Source organism: Theropithecus gelada, chromosome 20 (assembly GCF_003255815.1).
Source record: "Theropithecus gelada isolate Dixy chromosome 20, Tgel_1.0, whole genome shotgun sequence".
NCBI classification, from domain to species: domain Eukaryota; kingdom Metazoa; phylum Chordata; class Mammalia; order Primates; family Cercopithecidae; genus Theropithecus; species Theropithecus gelada.
In genome coordinates this window covers 52,131,018-52,150,713 of record NC_037688.1, presented here as the reverse complement: position 1 = coordinate 52,150,713, position 19,696 = coordinate 52,131,018, and the positions used below count along the sequence as shown (strand labels likewise).

General features: G+C 57.8%; 1 protein-coding gene across 1 annotated transcript in view; it reads right to left on the bottom strand.

Annotated features, from left to right (window-relative positions):
- The window catches only part of LMF1 (lipase maturation factor 1), a 122,879-nt gene that overhangs the window by 26,314 nt on the left and 76,869 nt on the right, over window positions 1–19,696 (bottom strand). The window contains exons 6-10 of the mRNA XM_025369753.1: window positions 17,623–17,790; window positions 8,898–9,078; window positions 8,459–8,612; window positions 7,616–7,799; window positions 6,359–6,471 (exon numbers count right to left, since the gene is read on the bottom strand). Coding sequence (XP_025225538.1) covers window positions 6,359–6,471; window positions 7,616–7,799; window positions 8,459–8,612; window positions 8,898–9,078; window positions 17,623–17,790 — 800 coding nt within the window. The remainder of the gene's footprint in view (window positions 1–6,358; window positions 6,472–7,615; window positions 7,800–8,458; window positions 8,613–8,897; window positions 9,079–17,622; window positions 17,791–19,696) is intronic.

Here is a 19,696-nt window from a genome sequence, read left to right as displayed (position 1 = left end):
AATCTTTTTTTTTTTTTTTTTTTTTTTAGACGGAGTCTCGCTCTGTCGCCCAGGCTGGAGTGCAGTGGCCGGATCTCAGCTCACTGCAAGCCCCGCCTCCCGGGTTTACGCCATTCTCCTGCCTCAGCCTCCCGAGTAGCTGGGACCACAGGCGCCTGCCACTTTGCCCGGCTAGTTTTTTGTATTTTTTAGTAGAGACGGGGTTTCACCGTGTTAGCCAGGACGGTCTCGATCTCCTGACCTCGTGATCCGCCCGTCTCGGCCTCCCAAAGTGCTGGGATTACAGGCTTGAGCCACCGCGCCCGGCCTGGAAATTAATCTTAGAATTCTCCAGTGAAACCATCTGAGCCTGGATATTTCTTTTTGGAGTTTAAAATTACAAATTCAATTTCTAGTTATAGGACTATTTAAATTATTTCATACCAAGTGAGTTGTGGTAGTTTGTGTTTTTTGAGAAATTGGTCTATTTCATCCAAGTTGTAAAATTTATGTATGTAGAGATGTTTGTCGTATTCCCTTATTATCCTTTTCAGGATTGCAGGGTCTGTAGTGATGTCTCTTTTTCATTTTGAGATAGAGTCTCGTGGTATTGTTCAGGCTAGAGTGCAGTGGTGCGGTCTCAGCTCAAGCGATTCTCGTGTTTCAGCCTCCCAAGCAGCTGGGACTACAGGTGCCCGCCACCACGCCCAGCTAATTTTTTGTATTTTTAGTAGAGATGAGGTTTCACCATGTTGGCCAGGATGGTCTTGAACTCCTGAGCTCAGGTGATCCACCCGCCTTGGCCTCCCAAAGTGCAGTGATTACAGGCATGAGCCCCTGTGCCCGGCCTCTTTTCTTCACCTTTGAAATTAGCAATCTTATCTTCTCCTTTTGTCATTCTTACTAGAGGGTTGCTGATTTTATTGGTCTTTTAAAAGAACCATCTCTTTGTTTCAATAAGTTTCTATATTGTTTTCAATTTCATTTTCTGCTTTTATTTTCTTACTGTTCCTTGCTTTAAATTTTTTCCTAGTTATTCATGTAATCTTGCGCTTAGATTATTACTCTTTTTTTTTTTTTTTAAAGAGATGGGGTCTTCCTGTGTTGCCTCATGGCAAGAGGCTGGCTTCAACATCCTGGGTTCCAACAATCCTCCCACCTCAGCCTCCTGAGTAGCTGGAACTACAGGTGCGTGCCACGGCACCTAGCTGAGGTAAGATTATTGATTTGAGATCTTCCCTCTTTTCTAACCTCTCATGTCTCTTTTCTAATGTATGCATTTGATCCTTTCTTTCTCATCACTAGTTTAACTACATCCCAGAAAATGTGACATATTATTCAGTTCAATGAGTGGCATATTCTATAAACATCATTAAGTCCTGTTTGTTGATGATGGTGCTCTTTTATGTTCTTGCTGAATTTCCATCTACTTAATCTATCAACTGTCGAGAGAAGGGTGTTGAAGCATCCAACCATAATTGTTGATTTGTCTGGCTCTCCTTTCAGTTCTTTTTCTTCTTCACATATTTTGCAGATCTGTGCTTAGTGCACACACTTAGAATTGCTACGTCTGTTTGGTGGGTTGGGCCTTTTCTCATTGGACATCTTTGTCTCTGATAATTTCTGCACTGAGGTCTACTTTGACATTAATACAATGAATCCTTTATTTTCATTAATTATTCACATGATATTTTTTTCTGTCCTTTTACTTTCAACCTGCCTATACAGTTGGTCCCTAACTTATGAGAATTCAACTGACAGTTTTTCAGCTTTACAATGATGTGAGTGATATGCACTCAGTAGAAACCGCACTTTGAGTGCCCAACTATCCTGTTTTCACTTTCATACAGTATTCAATAAATTACATAAGATATTCCACACTTTATTATAAAATAGGCCTGTTAGATGATTTTGCCCACTATAGTCTAATGTAAGTGTTCTGAGCACGTTTAAGGCAGTAGGCTAGGCTAAGCTACGATTAATGTTTGATAGGTGTACTAAGCACATTTTGACTTTTATTTTCAACTTATGCTGGATTTATCAGGGCATAAGCTCATTATGCATATATTTAAGTTACTATCTTTTTTTTTTTTTTTTTTTTTGAGATAGGGCCTTGTTGTGTTGCCCAGGCTGGAGTGCAGTGGCATGATCTTGGCTCACTGCAGCCTCAGCCTCTCGAGTAGCTGGGATTACAGGCATGCACCACCGTGCCTGGCTAATTTTTGTATTTTTAGTAGAGAGAGGGTTTTGCCATATTGGCCAGGCTGATTTTGAACTCCTGACTTCAAGTGATACACCTGCCTCAGCTCCTAAAATGCTGACATTACAGGAGTGAGCCACTGCACCTGGCCAATCTTTATCCTTCAATTGGTTTATTTAGACCATTTACATTTAATATAAAGTTCACCATTTTACTTCTTGTCATCTGTTCTGTTTTTGATTTCTTTGTTTTTCCCAATCTGCTTTCCTATGGGTTATGTGTTTTCAGAATTCCATTTTGATTTGTCAATAGTGTGTTCCAATGTATCTCAGTATGGGTTGTTTTTTACTGGCTGTTCTTGGCACATCACTTATAGTCTACTGATGTCATTTTACCACTTCAAGTTTAGTATAGAAACCTCACCTCTGTGTCCATTTGCCCTCATCCATTTATAATTATCTTAAATACTTCCTCTACATAAACTTTGAACTACTTCAGACAGTTTTATAGCCTTTGCTTAACCATCAAACATGATTGGGAACTCAAGAGAAGGAAGGTCTATTGTGTTTACCTATGTTTCTTCTTTTCCTTTTTTTTGAGACAGAGTCTTGCTCTGTTGCCCAGGCTGGAGGGCAGTAGTGTGATCTCTGCTCACTGCAACCTCCTCCTCCCAGGTTCAAGCAATTCTTCTGCCTCAGCCTCCTGAGTAGCTGGGATTACAGGCGTATACCACCATACTCAAATTTTTTATTTTTGTAGAATGAGGTTTCACCATGTTGGCCAGGCTGGCAATGTCTTATTATCTTTAGTTTTTAGAAATTTGACTTTGATGTGTTTAGATTTGAATTTCTTTGGGTTTTTCCTATTTAGGGTTCACTCAATTTATTGATTCTGTAGGTTTGCGCCTTTTGCCAAAATTGGGAAGTTTTCAGTTCTTATTTCTCCAAGTACATTTTCGGCCCTAAAGCTCGCTCTCTCTTCCTCCTAGGACTTTGATGACATGAATTCTGCATCTTTTGTTACAGTCTCAGTCCCACAGATCCCTGAGGCTCTTGCTGTTTTTTCCCTTCTATGTCCTCTCTCTTGTTCCCATTGAGTACTTTCTATGTTTAAGTTTATTGATTCTTTCCTCTGTCCTTTCCATTCAGATGTTTAGTGTTTTATATCAGTTATTTTTTCACTTCTAAACTTTTCATTTGGTTCGTTAAAAAATCTTCTATTTCTTTGCTGAGGCTGTGTTTTTACCAGTTGTGTTCATAATTGCTCACTGAATGCCTTTTCGATGGCTGCATTCACACCTCTGTGAAGTCATTCTAACACCTCTCTTATGTTGGTGCTACCAACTGTCGACTGCCCTTTGTCACCAGTTCAATGTCTTCCTGGTTCCTGCTACGACAAGTGATTTTCCCACTGAAAACCAAACATTTTGTGGATTAGGAGATTTTGGATCTTATTTCAACCTCCTGCTTTAGATGACTTCTTCTGACGTCATGCTGGTAGAGAAGGGGGTATTGCCTTGCTACAGCCAGGCTGGGGTAGAACTCCGGTGGATACATTGCGGGCATTCCTTGTTGCTTCGGGTAGGATGGCAGTCGTGGCCCCGCCCTAGGCCTCCATGACACTGTGGCGGGGGTGGCCTAGTCACCGCTGGGTGGTGGTGAAGGTCCTGACTTTCTGCTAGTCAGTATGTAATACCACTCCACAGAGGAGGAACCCCTCAGTACTGCCAGGGGTTGGGGGAGGCCAGGCTCCTCCTGTGGTCTCCACTGACACCACCACAGAAGCGGCGGGGGGAGGGTCCTTCCTACCCACTTAGATGAAAATCTTAGCTTCCTATGTGGCCTCCTCTGGCAGCACCCCAGCGAGGGGTGGTTACCCCTTACAGCCGTTTGGAGGAGTCCAGGCTCCCTCCTCCATGCCGTGCCGGTGTGGGTGGGGCCGTGGTTTTTCCTGTGGTGTTGGCTGGAGCGGTGATTATTTTCTGTAAACTTCCTGTCTTGCCAGGCTGCTCTTTTCTGGCCCTTTAGCGCGAGAGCAGATTTTTGTTGAGGTGTTTTTTTGTCTGTGTCTGCTGGCATTACTGGGTTTCCAGTTTCCTCACCTCCAAGTCTAGAAAATGAGGCAGAAAGAAAGCCCAGGCAACACGGCCATTTTGGGGCTGTGGCTCCGTCCCGAGGGCCCTGCTGGTGGGCTCTTTTCCCTCACCTTCAGTCCTCCTGTTTTATATATAACGTCCAGCGATCTTGGTCGCCCTTGGTGGGAGGAACAGGGATAAGTGTCTGCTCCATCTTCCAGTTTTGAAGTCGACGACGAACTAAATGCAGGCCCACGGTTAGGCCATGGCCTGTCATGGTACCACCTGCTCCAGCTGCCAAACGCGTGTATCATGGAGACAGGGGAGAGGTGTGCTGTGTGGCAGTGTTCAATATTTCAGATGTTTTGAATGTTTTCCCTCAATGTTAACTCATTACTGGCTCATATAAAATAGTTCCTGCGTTTCACACTTGGTTTTCACAGTATCCATCCTTTTAGGTACTTTGGGACCCATGGATGGACCTGAAACTGCTCTGACATGATTCCTTGTTTCAGCACCTCCTCGCTGAGAAGCAGACGATCCGACTGTGCGCTCCTCCCTCACGACTTGACAATGGCAGACCTTCCTCCAGGCCAGCTCCAGGGTCCCCAGGCACCGAGGAGGCCGCGATCTGGGGTGGGGGCTGAGGGGCTCTGAAGGCTGCTGAGATGGGGGCAGTAACAGAGAAGACCCATACTGAGCCTGGAAGGACGAGTTCTGGGGCCAGGTCCCCAGTGAGCCAGGAGGTGAACGTCTGCCTGTCCAGGCTCCAAGGTCTCGGGCTCCCAGGGCTGCTGGTGGACACATGGCAGGCAAGTTACCTGGGGCTTCACGCTAATTCACAGGAAGGTGGCCTGAGGGCGCCAGCTAGGAGGGCAGCCTCCCCACCAGAGGCTCTGGGATGGAGACTCCCCATGAGAAGGGAACCCCATCGCCCCTCTGCCCCAGCTCCCCGTAATACCAGTGCTGGGGAAGCAGCCCTGGAAGCATCGCTTGGCCAGGAGCACCCTGCCTGGGCTGCCAGACTCAGGGCCCAGCTGCTTCACTGCCTCTCTGGACCTCAGCGCCCCCTCTCACCCCTACCCTCCAGCTCCTCTGCTGGGGCCTCCAGACAGCTGTGAGCAACTCCAGAGGGTGCAGCTGTCCCGGCTCCCAAGTGTTCCTGGAGGGAAAATCCAGAGCTATGTTTTCCGTCAGAATTGGCGGCTGATGGTGCAGGGGAGGGGTAGGCAGTCCAGACTCTGTTCCTACAACCTCCAGGGGGCTGCTGAGTCCCAACCATGTGGGGCAGGGGATGCAAATGCTTGTGAGAGTCGCCACCCAAGGTCTGGCCATGTGGGCGTCTCCAATCCCCCATGCTCTGCCCCACCCTGGACCCCACCCCACACTGTCCTCAGATCCCCTCCCGTACCCCAGTGGGGCCCCATCCCTGCCTCCTGCTCCTCTTTGGGAGGCCCTAGCTCTCCCCAAAACCTTGTCTTCTGGTCACAGTGCTCAGGGTCCTTGGCGTCTCCCCTGTACCCCAGCTCCCCTGGTGGAGTCTGGAAAGCCAGCTCCGGTGTGGGGAGGAGGCTGACCTCCCCCGATGGCTGCCACCTCTGGCTCCCGAGAATCTCACCCCACAGGGCTCCCTCCTTGGGATGTCACCAAGTCCCTGCCTAGGGTGGGCCAGGCTGCAGGGCCCACAGGAGTCCCCTGCCCAGTTCACCATGGGCCCTGGGGCTCCTGGAGTGAGGGCCCCGCCTGTCCTTCTTGCCTCTCCAGGCCAGGAGCAGAGCAGGCACCTGGAGGACGCCTCAACAAAGGTGTGAACCGCGGCGCCCTGCCTGGCCAGGGACCTTGGCCGTGGCGTCCAGAGTAGCTGTCCTGGCTCCTCTCACCATGGCAGGTTTGGTTTGAGGTGGGCTATGAGGCAGGGGTGGGACCAGCCTTGATGCCAAGGCTGATGGGGGGGGCCCTTTTTGTTCCCAGCAGGCCCCACCTTCTGCCTCTGCAGGAGGGAAGGGGCACTTCCTGTAAACAGGTGGGGTGTGGGTACAGGTGGGTGGGACCCCAGCAGACACCTGGATTTGGGGGAGGCCCCTGAACAGCGGAGGGCGTCTTACCTGGGCGGGGGCCTGCTTGCGAAGGGGTTGTGTGCCAGCAGGGACAGGGCCTCAGCGTCGCTGGCCAGGAGCTTGCCAGCCAGATGGAGGATCCAGTCATTGTGCTCGTAGGTCTGGGAGGAGAGGTCGGGCTGGAGATGGCTGCGCCACGCGCTGTCCAGGCACAGCCCCTCCAGATGCTCGGCCGTGCCCTCCACTCCCTCCCGCGCCAGCCTCTCTGTCTGTCCAGCAGCATGTGGTCCTGAGGCTTTCCTGGAGGTGGGTTCCCTGGGTGGTCGCACCCCAGTTCTTTGGCTGGGGGCCGCCTGCTTTGCATGCTCCTTGTAGCCCTGACCACTCATTCCCAGGCTGGCCGCTGGCCTCACTCCCCTGCCTGGGCACCTCGGAGCCTGTCTGCCCCAGCTCCCTCTGTCTGGGCCCTGCCTCCCTAAGGCTCAGTTTTCTGGTGGCTGAGATGGGACCAGGAGGACAGAAACAGCAGCTCTGTCCGTGAGTGCCTCTGCTACCCCAGCCCTGAGGATTCCTTCCTTCCTGCTTTTTTTTTTTTTTTGAGATGGAGTCTCGCTCTGTCGCCCAGGCTGGAGTGCAGTGGCCAGATCTCTGCTCACTGCGAGCTCCGCCTCACGGGTTCGCGCCATTCTCCTGCCTCAGCCTCCCGAGCAGCTGGGACTACAGGCGCCCGCCACCTCACCCGGCTTATTTTTTTGTATTTTTAGTAGAGACGGGGTTTCACCGGGTTAGCCAGGATGGTCTCGATCTCCTGACCTCATGATCCGCCCGTCTCGGCCTCCCAAAGTGCTGGGATTACAGGCTTGAGCCACCGCGCCCGGCCAACAGTTCCCTGACCGGGAACCGAACCTTCCTGTTTTCTGAGACAGGGTCTGGCTCTGTTCCCAGGCTCGAGTGCAATGGCGTCATGATTTGAGGCTGCAGCGAATGGGCTCAATCGATCCTTCTTCCTCCCACGTAGCTGAAACCACAGGCGCTGCCCTCACCTGCTGCTAATTCTGTATTCAGGGTCTCGCTATGGCACCCAGGCTGGGATTCCTGGCATGAGACCCTACCTGGCGGATCCTGGGGGACGCTGGGGCTGGGCCTGGATGTCGTGTGGGCTCAGTTCTCAGCTCAGGCAGGATCCCATCCCCCCAGCCTCCCTCCCCCCCAGCCCCTTCGGTGGGTGCTCTAGGAACCTGTCCTCTGAGGGCAGAAGAGGGCGGGGTACAGGCGGGTCCGTGCCCGCCGGGGATTGTCCCCCACCTGGAAGGTGGCGAACCACATAAGCCAGTCCAGGCGGTAGTGGTACGGGGAGATGAGGCAGGGTCGTCTGCTGGGGTCGCCTGGCTTGCACTTGAACTCGTAGTCCTCCCACACGGCGTCGGGGGCGCTGGCGTTGGGGCTGGCCGTGCCCTGCAGGATCACCTCCGTCCGCTCCTTGGTGATGCTGCCGGGAGACCGAGGCAGGCCAGGCCCACATCACACACCGGCTGGGCTGAGTGGGGTGCATGGGGGTTCCCCAACTGACCATCCTGGCCCAGGTGGAGGGCCTACACCCCCACCTGCCTCCTGGTCAGGGGCTACTGCGAGGCTGGGTGGGGCTGGGGAGTCTCGGGGACTGGCCCCAGGGGCTCATTTGAGAGCACATTCCCTGCCCCTAAAGACCCGGCCACAGCCGGCATGTGCCGCATGCCCCTCGGCCGCTCGGGGTGGACATGAGGGGAAGAGGCCAGGGGCTGGCCCAGGGCAGGGAGAGCACCTGTGTTCTGGCAGCACTGCCCAGCATTCCCACCCAGGGGGTCAGGGCCTGGTCGCCTCTTCCTTACGCCCCCAGTAGGCATTCCAGGGCCACAGCCCACCTGCCTGGTGACCTCGGGCCCTGCCCCTTTGCCTCTTGGGACCAAGACAGAGGAGGCCTGCATGTCCAGGCCCGGTAATGGGGACAGCATGACCTGTGCCTGGGTCATGCTGGGGTGGGGCAGGGGACACTTGGAGTCATGGGGGCCCACACTCCAACCCCGCCTGAATGTGGCTGCTCAGGGCTGAGTCTCCTCACATACCCAGCTCCGTACCCAGCTCCGGGAGACGGGGACCCCAGGCCCGTACCTTCCGAAGGCCCCGTAAGTGTTCACAATGTGAAGAGAGTTGAAATGGGTGTTCATGACCTGTATGGAGCTCAGCAAGTTGAGGACCACGGGCACGCTAAGCCAGGCCAGCAGGATGCCCAGTGAGACGTTGGCTGCACGCCGCACCACAGAGCCTGGCAGGGGAGTGAGATCTTCCAGGTGGGGCTCCCAGCCGCCCCCTGGCCTGTCCGGGGGAGACTCCAGCTGGTGCTCACTAAGGGTCAGCTGTCCAGGGTCCCGGGGATGGAGCAGCAGCTGACGTCAGGCACCTTGTTCCCGGCATGCTACACAGTGGACAACACTGACTCACCTCCTACCCTGGCACCCCCAACCCACAGGGGCAGGCTGTAGGGCTGGCACCACCCAGCTTTCTCATGCCCGTGGGCACTGGGGCAGGGCCCCCCGGCTGAGCCACCTACCGAATCTGGGCTTGGGCCGGGCACCTCCGATTTCCCTCTGCATCTGCAGGACTCGGTCCTTCAGGCTGCCTGGCCCGGAGGGGAACAAGAACCCCAGGGTGGCGTCATCGAAGCAGGCCAGGCTGGGCACCATGGTCAGCCAGTTCAGGAAGCTGAGGTTCCCGCTGACGATGAGGATGGCCTGTGGAGACGCTGCAGCTGAGCCTCGAGCAGGGCCCCTGGGGGGTGGATCCTCCCTTCTTGGAGCAGGGGGGCCCTGCACCCAGCTTTGCCCTTGCCATCCCCCAGCCCTGGCATCACAACTGAAACCCAGCTGTGCCTTCATGGAGGGGACAGCAGACGCCTCCGAGGTGCCTTCTGACAGATGCTTCCAGAATGTTCCTCCCATGACTGCACATTTCTGTGCAGGTTCTGTCCCTTGCTTTAGTGATGCGCAAGGTCTGGGGCTGGACCAGACGCTGTGCCCTCCTGGAACTCCTCACCTGCAAAGGGTGCCTGCCGGGGTCACGCCCGGGGAGGGTTGGCGTGTCCAAACAGAGGAGGCTGTGCTTGGAGAGTGGGTGCCGGGGACGCCCCTCAGCCGACAGGTGCCACGGACAACAGGGGGCCATGGGGGGCCACCAGTAACGCTCCCAGTCCAAAATACGAAGTGCAAGGAAGCGAGACACAGGCCCAGGCCCCTGTGCCCCAGAGATGGACAGCAGGAGAGGGGAGGGGCTGCATGCAGGGCTGGCCGGGCAGCACGGCCGGGAGGGCTCTGGGGAACGGTTCAGCAGCACCAGTGGGCAAAGCCGCGGCAGGAGGGACTCGGAGGGACCTGCTTCTGGACACCCCTGCAGGCCAGTGATCGTTAGGTGACGAAACTGGAGATTGAGCCGCTGTCCCTGCAGCTCCATCAGGTGATGTCACAGGTGCCAAACCTCACCCTGGCCGTTGCCGCGGAGGCGTCAGGGAGATGGCGGCGGCTTGCGTGGCCGGTCACCCCGCATGGGTAATGGTCTGCGGCTGAGCCGGTGGACCCTGGGCGGGCAGGACCCGGGCGTGGCTCCCTCAGACGGCTCTGTCGGCCAGATTTGATGCACTAAAGCCCAGCCTTTGTCCCCATAACTCAGGAGGAGGGCTGAGGGCATGGACCCCAATGTCTACTAAGGGTCTCGCAGGGGCAGCCGCATCAGTTTTATAGACGATGACAGCGTTTTATGAACTGTGCATTCATGGTTCTCCCTGGGTTAATTTGGAAAAATACCTTTCCTGTTCTGAGCCCCAAATGAACACTTTCTTATTCTCCACTATCTACAATGTTACTAACCCCCTGTGCTAAAACCAGCCCCGCCTTGCCGTGGCTGGGGTTAGCCACCTCTGCCAGCAGCTTCCCTGGTGGGCCAGACCCCCATGCCCCCTGTCCTGAGTGTGACCAGGGCTGGTCTGGGGCGGGGCAGGGCGGCTGGGAGCCCCTGAGCTCCCGTGACAGGGAGGGTGCAGGGCTGGGCACTGAGGTCTGGCCTTTGGACCCACTCTTTGGGATGCTCTGGAGGGGGCGCCCCAGGTGACACTGGAATGTCCTGCCATCCATTCCTGGTGGGAGAAGCTCCAGCCTTTCCGGCCCTTCCCTGTGGTCAGCCTGACTGGCAGATGGGACCAAAGCGACCTGGGCCCAGCCTGACTGGCAGATGGGACCAAAGCGACCTGGGCCCAGCCTGAGCCAGGGCCCGTTCCGGGGCTCAGCCACGCCACAGCCATCAGGAGCTTCGAGCGGCGCCCAGTCCTGAGCCCCTGCCTGCGTTTGTCAGGGTGGGCTCCCCTGAGCCTATTTCCAAAGCCCCCCTGGGTCATCCTGATGGGAGCTCAGTGAGGAACTCTAGACTCGGGCAACTAGGGCTCCATGGAGCACAGATCTGGGTGTGAAATCCCATTTCTAAGAAGGCTTCAGGGCTCGGGGGCTCGGGCCTGCTCTGTGCGGAGGCGACCCCGCCGCGCAGCGTTCAGCTGCTCTGGTGCATCTCTCGCCCTCCATCTGGTCGGCTGGTTTGTTATGAAAACGCAGTTCCGTGTAGAGTGCACGGCCTGAGTGCTCCTGGGGGACCTAGTCTTCCTTGTTTTTCTGCTAGCGTCACTGAGCCATCTCCTCAGAGGGAAATCAATCTGCTCAGAGCCCATCTGTGCTCGCCCCCGGCCGGCAGAGTCCTCACACGGCCGTGCAGCCCACAGATGGCCAGCCGGTGGCTGGGAGCAGGGGCGGGGCCAGAGGGGTCCCCACGGCCGGCACAGGAAGAGGAGCTTGAGGTGATGGAATCCTGGGGCCAAGAGATGGAGCAGCAGGGGTTCTGAGGCCAATGGCGCGTGGCCCCAAGAAGAGCGGGGGTTGGGGTCTCTGGATGCCTCTGGGGCCTCCCGCCTGTCAGCTGCCACAGAGAACAGGTGCGCTTGTGAGGACCCCCTGCTGAGGACACGCCGGCGCTCACGGGGACCCTCCGCGGACGACACGCCTGCTCGCAGGGACCCTCCGCGGACGACACGCCGGCGCTCACGGGGACCCTCCGCGGATGACACGCCTGCTTGCAGGGACCCTCCGCGGACGACACGCCTGCTCGCAGGGACCTTCCACGGACGACACGCCTGCGCTCACAGGAACCCTCCGCAGACGACATGCCTGCGCTCACAGGGACCCTCCGCGGACGACATGCCTGCGCTCACAGGGACCCTCTGCCGAGGAAATGTGTTGTGTTCCCAGGTGGGCACTCTGGTGGGCATGAACCCAGGTCTCTCTTCAGTGTCATGGAGAGAAGATGAGGGCGGAAGAACATGGAGAACATGGTGGGAGGTAGAGAATCTGCTGAGGTCTCAGCGTCTATGACAGCAGTGACCTAGAGCCCTGTGCCTGACACACACAAGTGCATCCGGCCTTGCAAAGCAATTGGATTTCAGCACGTGCCCCGGAAGGGACAGACCCAGGGTCCTGACGCTCAGGGAGGGAGGCTGGACACGAGGCCGCACATCGTCGGAGGCCAGCTGCACGGAACGTCCGGGCCCGGGAATCCAGAGATGACGCTCCCAGCAGCCCGGCGGCTGGGGGAGGCCCGGCGGGGGGTATCGGGGGTAAGGGAAGTTCTGGACCAGGTGGAGGGGTGGCTGCGTCACTGTGAACACTGAACGTCCCCGAGTTCAATTCAAAAGCGTGAACTTTGCATTATCTGTGTTGTTTCATCACAACCACACACAGCTCGGGGCCCGTGTGCCCAGCTCCCTCCGGGACAGCCTCAGGATAGCCGGCCTGTGCACGGGGCTGACAGGGCCTCTGGGCCTCTGTCTTGAGGGGGCCTGAGGTGCAGCCACCACAGGGCAAGGAGCCCTTTGGGCGGAGTGGGTGGGGTGGGGCCGGACAGCCCCCTGTGAGCAGGCGCCTCAGAGGCTCCAGACCTGAGCTCACCCCCTGCCCCTCCCACCCTGGCAGCCCCAGGTGTGTCTCCCTGTCCCCAGTGCCCTGGTGGAGGCTGATGGCTCCCGTGGGTGCTGGCTGGGTGGCCGGGCTCTGCGGTCACTGCTCACGTGCACCTCTCCAGGCAGCAGTGGCCACAGGGCCCCATGGAACTCTCCGGAACAGCTGTGTAAACTGCGCGTAGGAGGGGGGAGGCGGCTCATGCCTCAGCTCCCCAACGGAAGGAACACGGGAACACACGGACCCAGGACGCGCTCCAGGGAGGCAACGCTCAGAGGCGGCCCTGGGTCTCGGGGCACTCGGCGGCCACAGGTGAGGGCGTGGCCCCGGCCAGGGCACTACAATGGTAGAGGGCGCGGGTCACTCTCAGTCCCACACCGCATCATCCCCCACACACCCTCTGCCCTGTATGCCTGTGGGGGCAAAAGCCCTAGTTGAAGACCCCACACTGCCTGTGAGGGGGCAGGACGCATCGCGGACGGGACAAGTGGCCGACCGTCCTCTCCTCTGAGGGGGACGCCAGGCCACGCTGCAGAGCACAGCCACCACCCCGGCTGCTTCCACCTCATCCTGGACATGGTGTGGGGCTGGAGAGGATGACACGGCCTGACCTCTGAGGCCTGGACGGGAGGCGCTGCCTGTGCTGGGTCTTTGGGGATGGTGCTCAGAGGCCCAGGTGCAGTGAGACCCAGCTCTGTCCCCTCCCCTCCCAACATCCCCACTGTCCACTGCCACTCCCCCCACCAGGCAGCGGACTCCAGAACTGGGCCAGCACTGGCACTGAGGGAACCCGCAGCCCCGCCGTCATGCCTGGGAGGGTCCCTGTCTGCCTGCACCGTGGCCTGTTAGTCCAATTCTCATCCGACCCCCTGGCCAGGTTCCTGCGTTCTGAATAAACAAGGATGTTTTTGAGGCCTCTGGTTCAAAGGTCACCTCCCCCATTCCATGTCATGGTAACTCAACCCTCAAGTGACTCCAACTTTCTTGATTAAGTAACTCAGCACCTTGCTTTTCATGAGAGCTTCTCCCAGCCAGCATCAGCTTATTTGGAGAGCGCCAGTGGTGGAACCAGCCACCACAGCCTGAGGGAGGGACGCTACAGGGTACACGGGCCATGGAAGCGGGAGGTGGGATCCTGAGCACCCCCCACTGCCAGGCAACCACGGAGCCAAGTAGGCCCACACTCCCACCTGGCCGTGTGTCCAGGGGTGCCCTTGGACTGGCCTCAGAACCAGACCTGAGCCTGGCAGGGGCAGGCGGGAGCCTGGGGCAGCGCAGCCCACACGGGGGGTGCTGGGGAGTGGGGGGGGGCATTCCTGGGAGTCTTCAGCCCGGCCCTCCTCCAGCGGCTGGGACCCCAGGACCACATGGCTGAAGACGGCTCAGGAGTCGCCCGTGTGTGCGGCCCCACCCAGGTTAGGAATCCTGGAATAGACCACTCCATTCAGGCTGGACACCCCTCCCTGGGTGGCAGTGGGACCCAGGGCTGGCACAGTCAGCCCTGGCCCCACGCCTGTGCTCAGCACAACCTTCCTCGTGCCCCGTGTGGGAAGCACATGTGCCCGGGGCTCCGTCTGTGGCCCTTCCGAGGCTGAGTGGAGAAATAAACCGGGGCACGTGCGGACCACGGGGGTCTCAGTGCTGGAGAGAAACGGGTGGTGGAGGCTCCAGGAGGCGCGGGGAGCCCCCCGTGCAGATGCAGAGGGAAGGGAGCCAGTCCGCGGAGGCCGCACGATGCTTCCCACTCCACAACGTCCAGCAGAGGCAGCACCATGGAGACAGAGGGCCGGCGGGGCACAGAGGACTTCCAGGGCCATGAGCGACTGCGTGAAGCTGCGATGGGGACACGCGTTGTCGTCCATCGTCCGTTTGTCAGAGCTCACAGAATGAGCAACACTGCACATGACTCTTCTGTCAGCTGGGGACTCTAGTTGGCAACAATTTTTCAGTCCTGCCTATCAATTATACAATGTCCCGGCCAGTGCAAGGTGCTGAGCGCAGGGAAACTGAGATGGGGATAAGGGAGCCTCTGTAGTCTGCACAGTTTTTCTGAAAACCTAAAACTTTCTAAAATAAGTCTCTTAATTAATAAAACAGAGCTGAAACACCGGAGGAACGGACGCAGGTGGCTTGGAGGGGGCAGAGGCGGGCTGAGGACCTCAGGGGGTCATGGTGGCAAAGATGCTGCCCAAACTGAGACCTCCAGTAAGTTAACCCGGCTGATAACCACTGAGGAAATGGAGGGAAAATAACAGGAAAAAATGCGGAAGATACAAAGAACAAAGAGAAAAACACAAAGATGTGGCAATACGTCCAAATACGTCAGTTGAGATGTATGGCCCTTTACTTAACAGAGACAGAGGGCCAGGCTGACCCTAAGCATGACCTTGCTCCCGCTGTCTCAGGAGCTGCATCGGTGAGGACACAGGCCTTGAGGCCGGGTGTGCACCTGCAGTCACGGCACTTTAGGAGGTCAGGCAAGAAGAGTACTCGAGCCCTGGAGTTCAAAATCAGACTGGGCAACATAATGAGACCACCGTCTCTACAAAAAATTAAAAATGGCTGGGCGTGGTGGCACCTGTAGTCCTGGCTACTTGAGAGGCTATAAAACTAACGTAATATTATGACTTTTTTTTGGCCAAGATTTGAAAACAGATGAAATGAACAAATTCCCAGGAAAACGTTCACCACAAAAACTGCCTCAAGAAGGAGTCGAAAGCCCGCCTGTCCTGTGGCCCCCAAGGGTGATCAGTCAGAGACCCCGGCGGCACAGGCGGCCTCACACGGGAGCACTGCCAGGTGTGAGGACGGCCACCTTTGCTTTCCAGACGCCCGCAGAGGAAGAGGCTCAGCTGTGCTGGGAATGTGAACTTGCTTCAGCACCTGCAGCATGAACGTAACCTGCCACGTTACGGATGGAAGAACGAGCATCTCACGACTGATGGAGAAACACTTTCTACAACTCAGCATCCATTCGTGGCTAAAAACCACAAAGGAGAAGTGAATAAAAGCAGCCACGAAAACAACCCACAGCTGGCATCGTGACAGACAGTGCGCAGGGCGGGGGCCCTCCCTGCTGTGGGACCCTAGACCCACACGGCACTCAACCCCACCCAGCAGGGGAGAAAGGGATGGACGCAGAACCGGCAGAATCCCCAGATCGCCCACAGGACACGTCTGCGAGGGACCCGCGGACAGACAGGGTAGCACCAGTGCAGAGGTCGCCTGAGAAAGGCTAAGGCCACCAGAGTCCCACACTTAGCAACCAAGAGGAGGAAGTGTGAGTTAAAAGGGCACCATTTGCAACATCAACAAAAGAAGTCACCTGGGAGCTGCTGCCCCCGTGAGGGGCATGGCCACACGGAATTGACTGACGCTACCCCAGGAGCATGCAGATGTGCGAGGGGCACGGCCACACAGAATCCACTGACGCTACCCCAGGAGCCCGCAGACGTGTGAGGGGCACGGCCACACGGAATCCACTGATGCTACCCCAGGAGCATGCAGACGCGCGAGGGGCACAGCCACACGGAATTGACTGACGCTACCCCAGGAGCATGCAGACGTGCGAGGGGCACGGCCACACGGAATCGACTGACGCTACTCCAGGAGCCCGCAGACGCGCGAGGGGCACAGCCACACGGAATCGACTGACGCTACTCCAGGAGTCCGCAGACACGCGAGGGACACGGCCACACAGAATTGACCAAAACTACTCCAGGAGTCCGCAGACACGCGAGGGGTACGGCCACATGGAATCGACTGAAGCTATTCCAGGAGCCTGCAAACATGCGTGGCATATGGCTATTCCAGGAGCCCGCAGACATGTGTGGGGTACGGCTACACGGAACCCACTGAAACTATTCCAGGAGCCCTGAGCAGCTGCAGAGAGAAACGTGCGGTCCTAGACAGGGGACGATCTGTGAGCAAGTCTGTTCTTCCCACTTAGATTCACAGTGACATCGATGCCCGCCAGAGAAATCACCCCACGGGTACCAGCACCTGCCTCCGAGCAGCTAACGTGGAAAAGACCGAGGGCGTCAGGAGCTGCTCAGGGCCCCTGCGACCACAGCCAGGGTCCTTGCTGCGGGGAGGGGCCAAGAGCGGCACAGCCACCCTGGGACACGTGCAGCTTCCTGTAAAGTGAATCACAGGCCTGCTCACGGTACAGCAGTGCCCTTGAAAACACGTCCACGGGATGACGAGATCGCGTGTGTGTACGGCAGGCTGTGGTGAAAACCGGAAACCACCACGAGTACAGACAGAACAGACGGACCGACCACAGGACGCACACCATGAAACGGGGCCCGGCCAACAACTGTGGGCGCCCCCACGTGCACCAACGTGACGTAGCACCCGCGCCTGCTGACGGAGCTTTGCCCCTAGAGGCTGTGTGCTCTGGCAGGGGTGGGCAGGGCAAGGGCGGGCAGGGTGGGGGCAGGGGCATGGGGCAGGGCGGGAGAAGGGGCGTGGGGCACCCAGGTCCATCTGTTTTCCAGAGCACGTGGAATGCCACCCCAGGACCTGTGCATTGCCCTGGATGTATGTTACACCTCCATCGAAACAATCGAGAGACAGAACCACCTTTAAAATCCCCACCACATTTTCCTTGGGAATTGACAATCGCAATGTAGCGTTTATAGGGAAAAGCAAACGCCCGAGACTGGTCCAGCCCGGCCGGAGGCGGCGTGGGAGTGCCCTGCCCTTCGAGGTGTCCTCAATGCAGGGGGCTTGTGGGGCAGGGATGGCAGTGAGCGTGGGCAGGACGGGGGTTCAGGGGTGCCTGGGTTCCGGGGGCAGGGGAGGCAGTCCCTCACCCACATGGAGACAAATGACCCTCGCCTCTCGCAGACCCTGGTTCCTGGTGGACTGACATGGACACGGGAAAGGAAACCTCTAGAATGGAAGAATCGTAGGAGAGGATCCCAGGAATGTGGGGGTGTCCACACAGGGCCTTGGCGTGCCTGACCCCGTCCCGCTGCCGAGCCCAGGACACGGCCGGGCCTCTCGCAGCTGCAGGAAATGCTCTTGGGAGGAGCCAGTCCTCGGAGGACGCCTGGGAAGGAGACCCTCAGCCTCCAGCCCGGGACAGGGCCACGGTGGGGCCCCTGCAGGGGATGAGAAGGAGCTGGTGAGGCCCTGATACCAACAATGGCTGGGGAGGACAGGCTGTCCCCAGGAAAGGGGGCCTGTAATGCCCCAGGGGCCTCCCAGACAGCAGGGCAGCCAGAAATAGGGCGACGGACCACCGTCTGTGGACACGGGGGCCGGTGGGCGGCGCGGGCTCACCTGGAACAGGATCTGCAGCGCCCCGTGGATGATGCAGGCCCGCCGGCCGAGGAAGAGGAAGAAGGGCACCAGGAGCTCGATGAAGTGGGTGCTGAGTGTCTCGAAGCGGTGGAACCACCAGGGTGAGTGGTGTAGGTAGTATGCCACAGGGTTGGGCACCGGCTGGGTCTGCAGGGACAGGGACAGGAGGGGCCGTGAGGTGCCTGGCCGATCTCGGGGGGTGGGGCTAGGGATAGGCATGTGGGTCCCTGGCCCCCTGACTCTGACCCCAACCCCTACTGCCCACAGGATCCCCCCGGCTCGCCTGACCCTGCACACATGGAGCCCACCTGCCAGCCTAAGAGCCAAGGGACACTGAGGGGGAAGCGAGTTTTTAAAGCAAAAGCAAAGTGTTTATATTTGTCTTAAAATCTTTACCATCTAAAAGCCAAGAATACACACCCTAACTGAAGGAGAGACAACACCAGTAACCGTCCGTGCCGAACTCGAGAACACAGGCGGTCGGAGAACGTGCTGCCCGCTGCCCACACAACCCCCAAGAGCTGGGCTCCGCAGGTAGCCCCTCAGGCTCAGGATGCCCTCTCCCTGGGGATGGGCACGTGGGTGGGGATGTGCCGGTTGGGGACCAGCAGGAATGGGGGCCCGGGCCCCGAGCCCAGCTCAAGGCTCTAAGCGCAAAACCTGGCTGTGGGGACCTTGAAGCCTCCCAGGCCAAGCCACAGAGGAGTCCCCACACCTGGGTCCCACTCGGCAGCCCTGTCAGGAGGAAGGACAGGAACTTGCTCTGCACCATAACTGAAAACTATCAAGGCCAAGCCTGTGATCCCAGCACTTTGGGAGGCCAAAGCAGGCAGGTCACTTAAGCCCAGGAGTTTGAGGCCGGCCTGACAACATATCAAGGCCCCATTTCTATAAAAATAAAAAATTAGCTGGGCATGGTGGTGCATGCCCGTAGCCTCAGCCACCTGGGAGGCTGAGGCAGAAGGATCGCTAGAACCCAGGAGGTGGAGGCTGCCGTGAGCCATGACTGTGCCACGGCACTCAGCCTAGGCGACAGAACAAGACCTTGTATCAATCGATCCATCAATCAAATCAGAGCGGTTGTGCAGACTTGTCTGGAGTGAGAACGCCCGACTGGCAAACGGGGCCCAGGCCCCACACGCTGTTTCCTGGAAACCCCAGACTATGGGACCCGGAGTGGCACTGCCAGGGTCATGTGAGTCGGTGAGCCCAGGGTGGTGGTGGGAAAAGTGCCCGTGATGGATGATGCTGCACGCTCTGCCTGGCTTTGCAGAGGGGCCTGCCCGCATGCTGCTCAGGGCTGAAGGCCTGGCTAGCACAACCCACAGGAGCCATGGGGTCCGGCACAGCCACAGAAGCCCTACTGGGGACAACAATCACAAGCCCTGCAGAGACGGAGGCAGCCCCCAGACGCTTCAGAGTCCGCACCCTGGTCCTGGGACTCCCGGGGTCCAGAGAGGCTGCGTGGAGGTCGGGGCCCTCGGGTGGCAGAAAGCGCACATAGGGGCCGTGCTGGGCACTCGCTCCGGGGCGGGGGTGTGGGATGTGCAGGAGGCGGCCACGTGCACACCTGAGAGGGGGCGTCCGGGCACAGGGCCCCAGTACCCCTGAGAGCCATGGGCTGGGGAGGGTCCTGAGGCCTCTGCTCATTTGCTTACAGGGCAAAGAGTTATTTTTGTTTACACCGAGGCTGGGAGAAAACATCATGACCGGAAACTCGGCTGTGGGCCGTGAGGTGGGTGTGGCAGGGTCACAATGCACGGCAAGGCTAGGAGCTCCCGTGCGGCCGGGACACTCAGCGCGTGGCCAGGGGAATGGCGGGTCAGGGCATGGCAGGGCTGCTGGCCCAGACCTTAGGAAAGAGTCCGCAAACTTCTCCTAAAAGACAATTTTAAATAAGAAAAACATGAGGAAAGTGTGAAGGGGATGACACCTGTTTAGGGACTTAGAAGGCAGCAGATCTTGGGGGAGAACGAGTGTTGTCTGTTGGGACCCACCCCCCAGTGCCCACAGTGAAAAGCCAGAGAAGAACCAGAACGCCTGGGCTGCCACT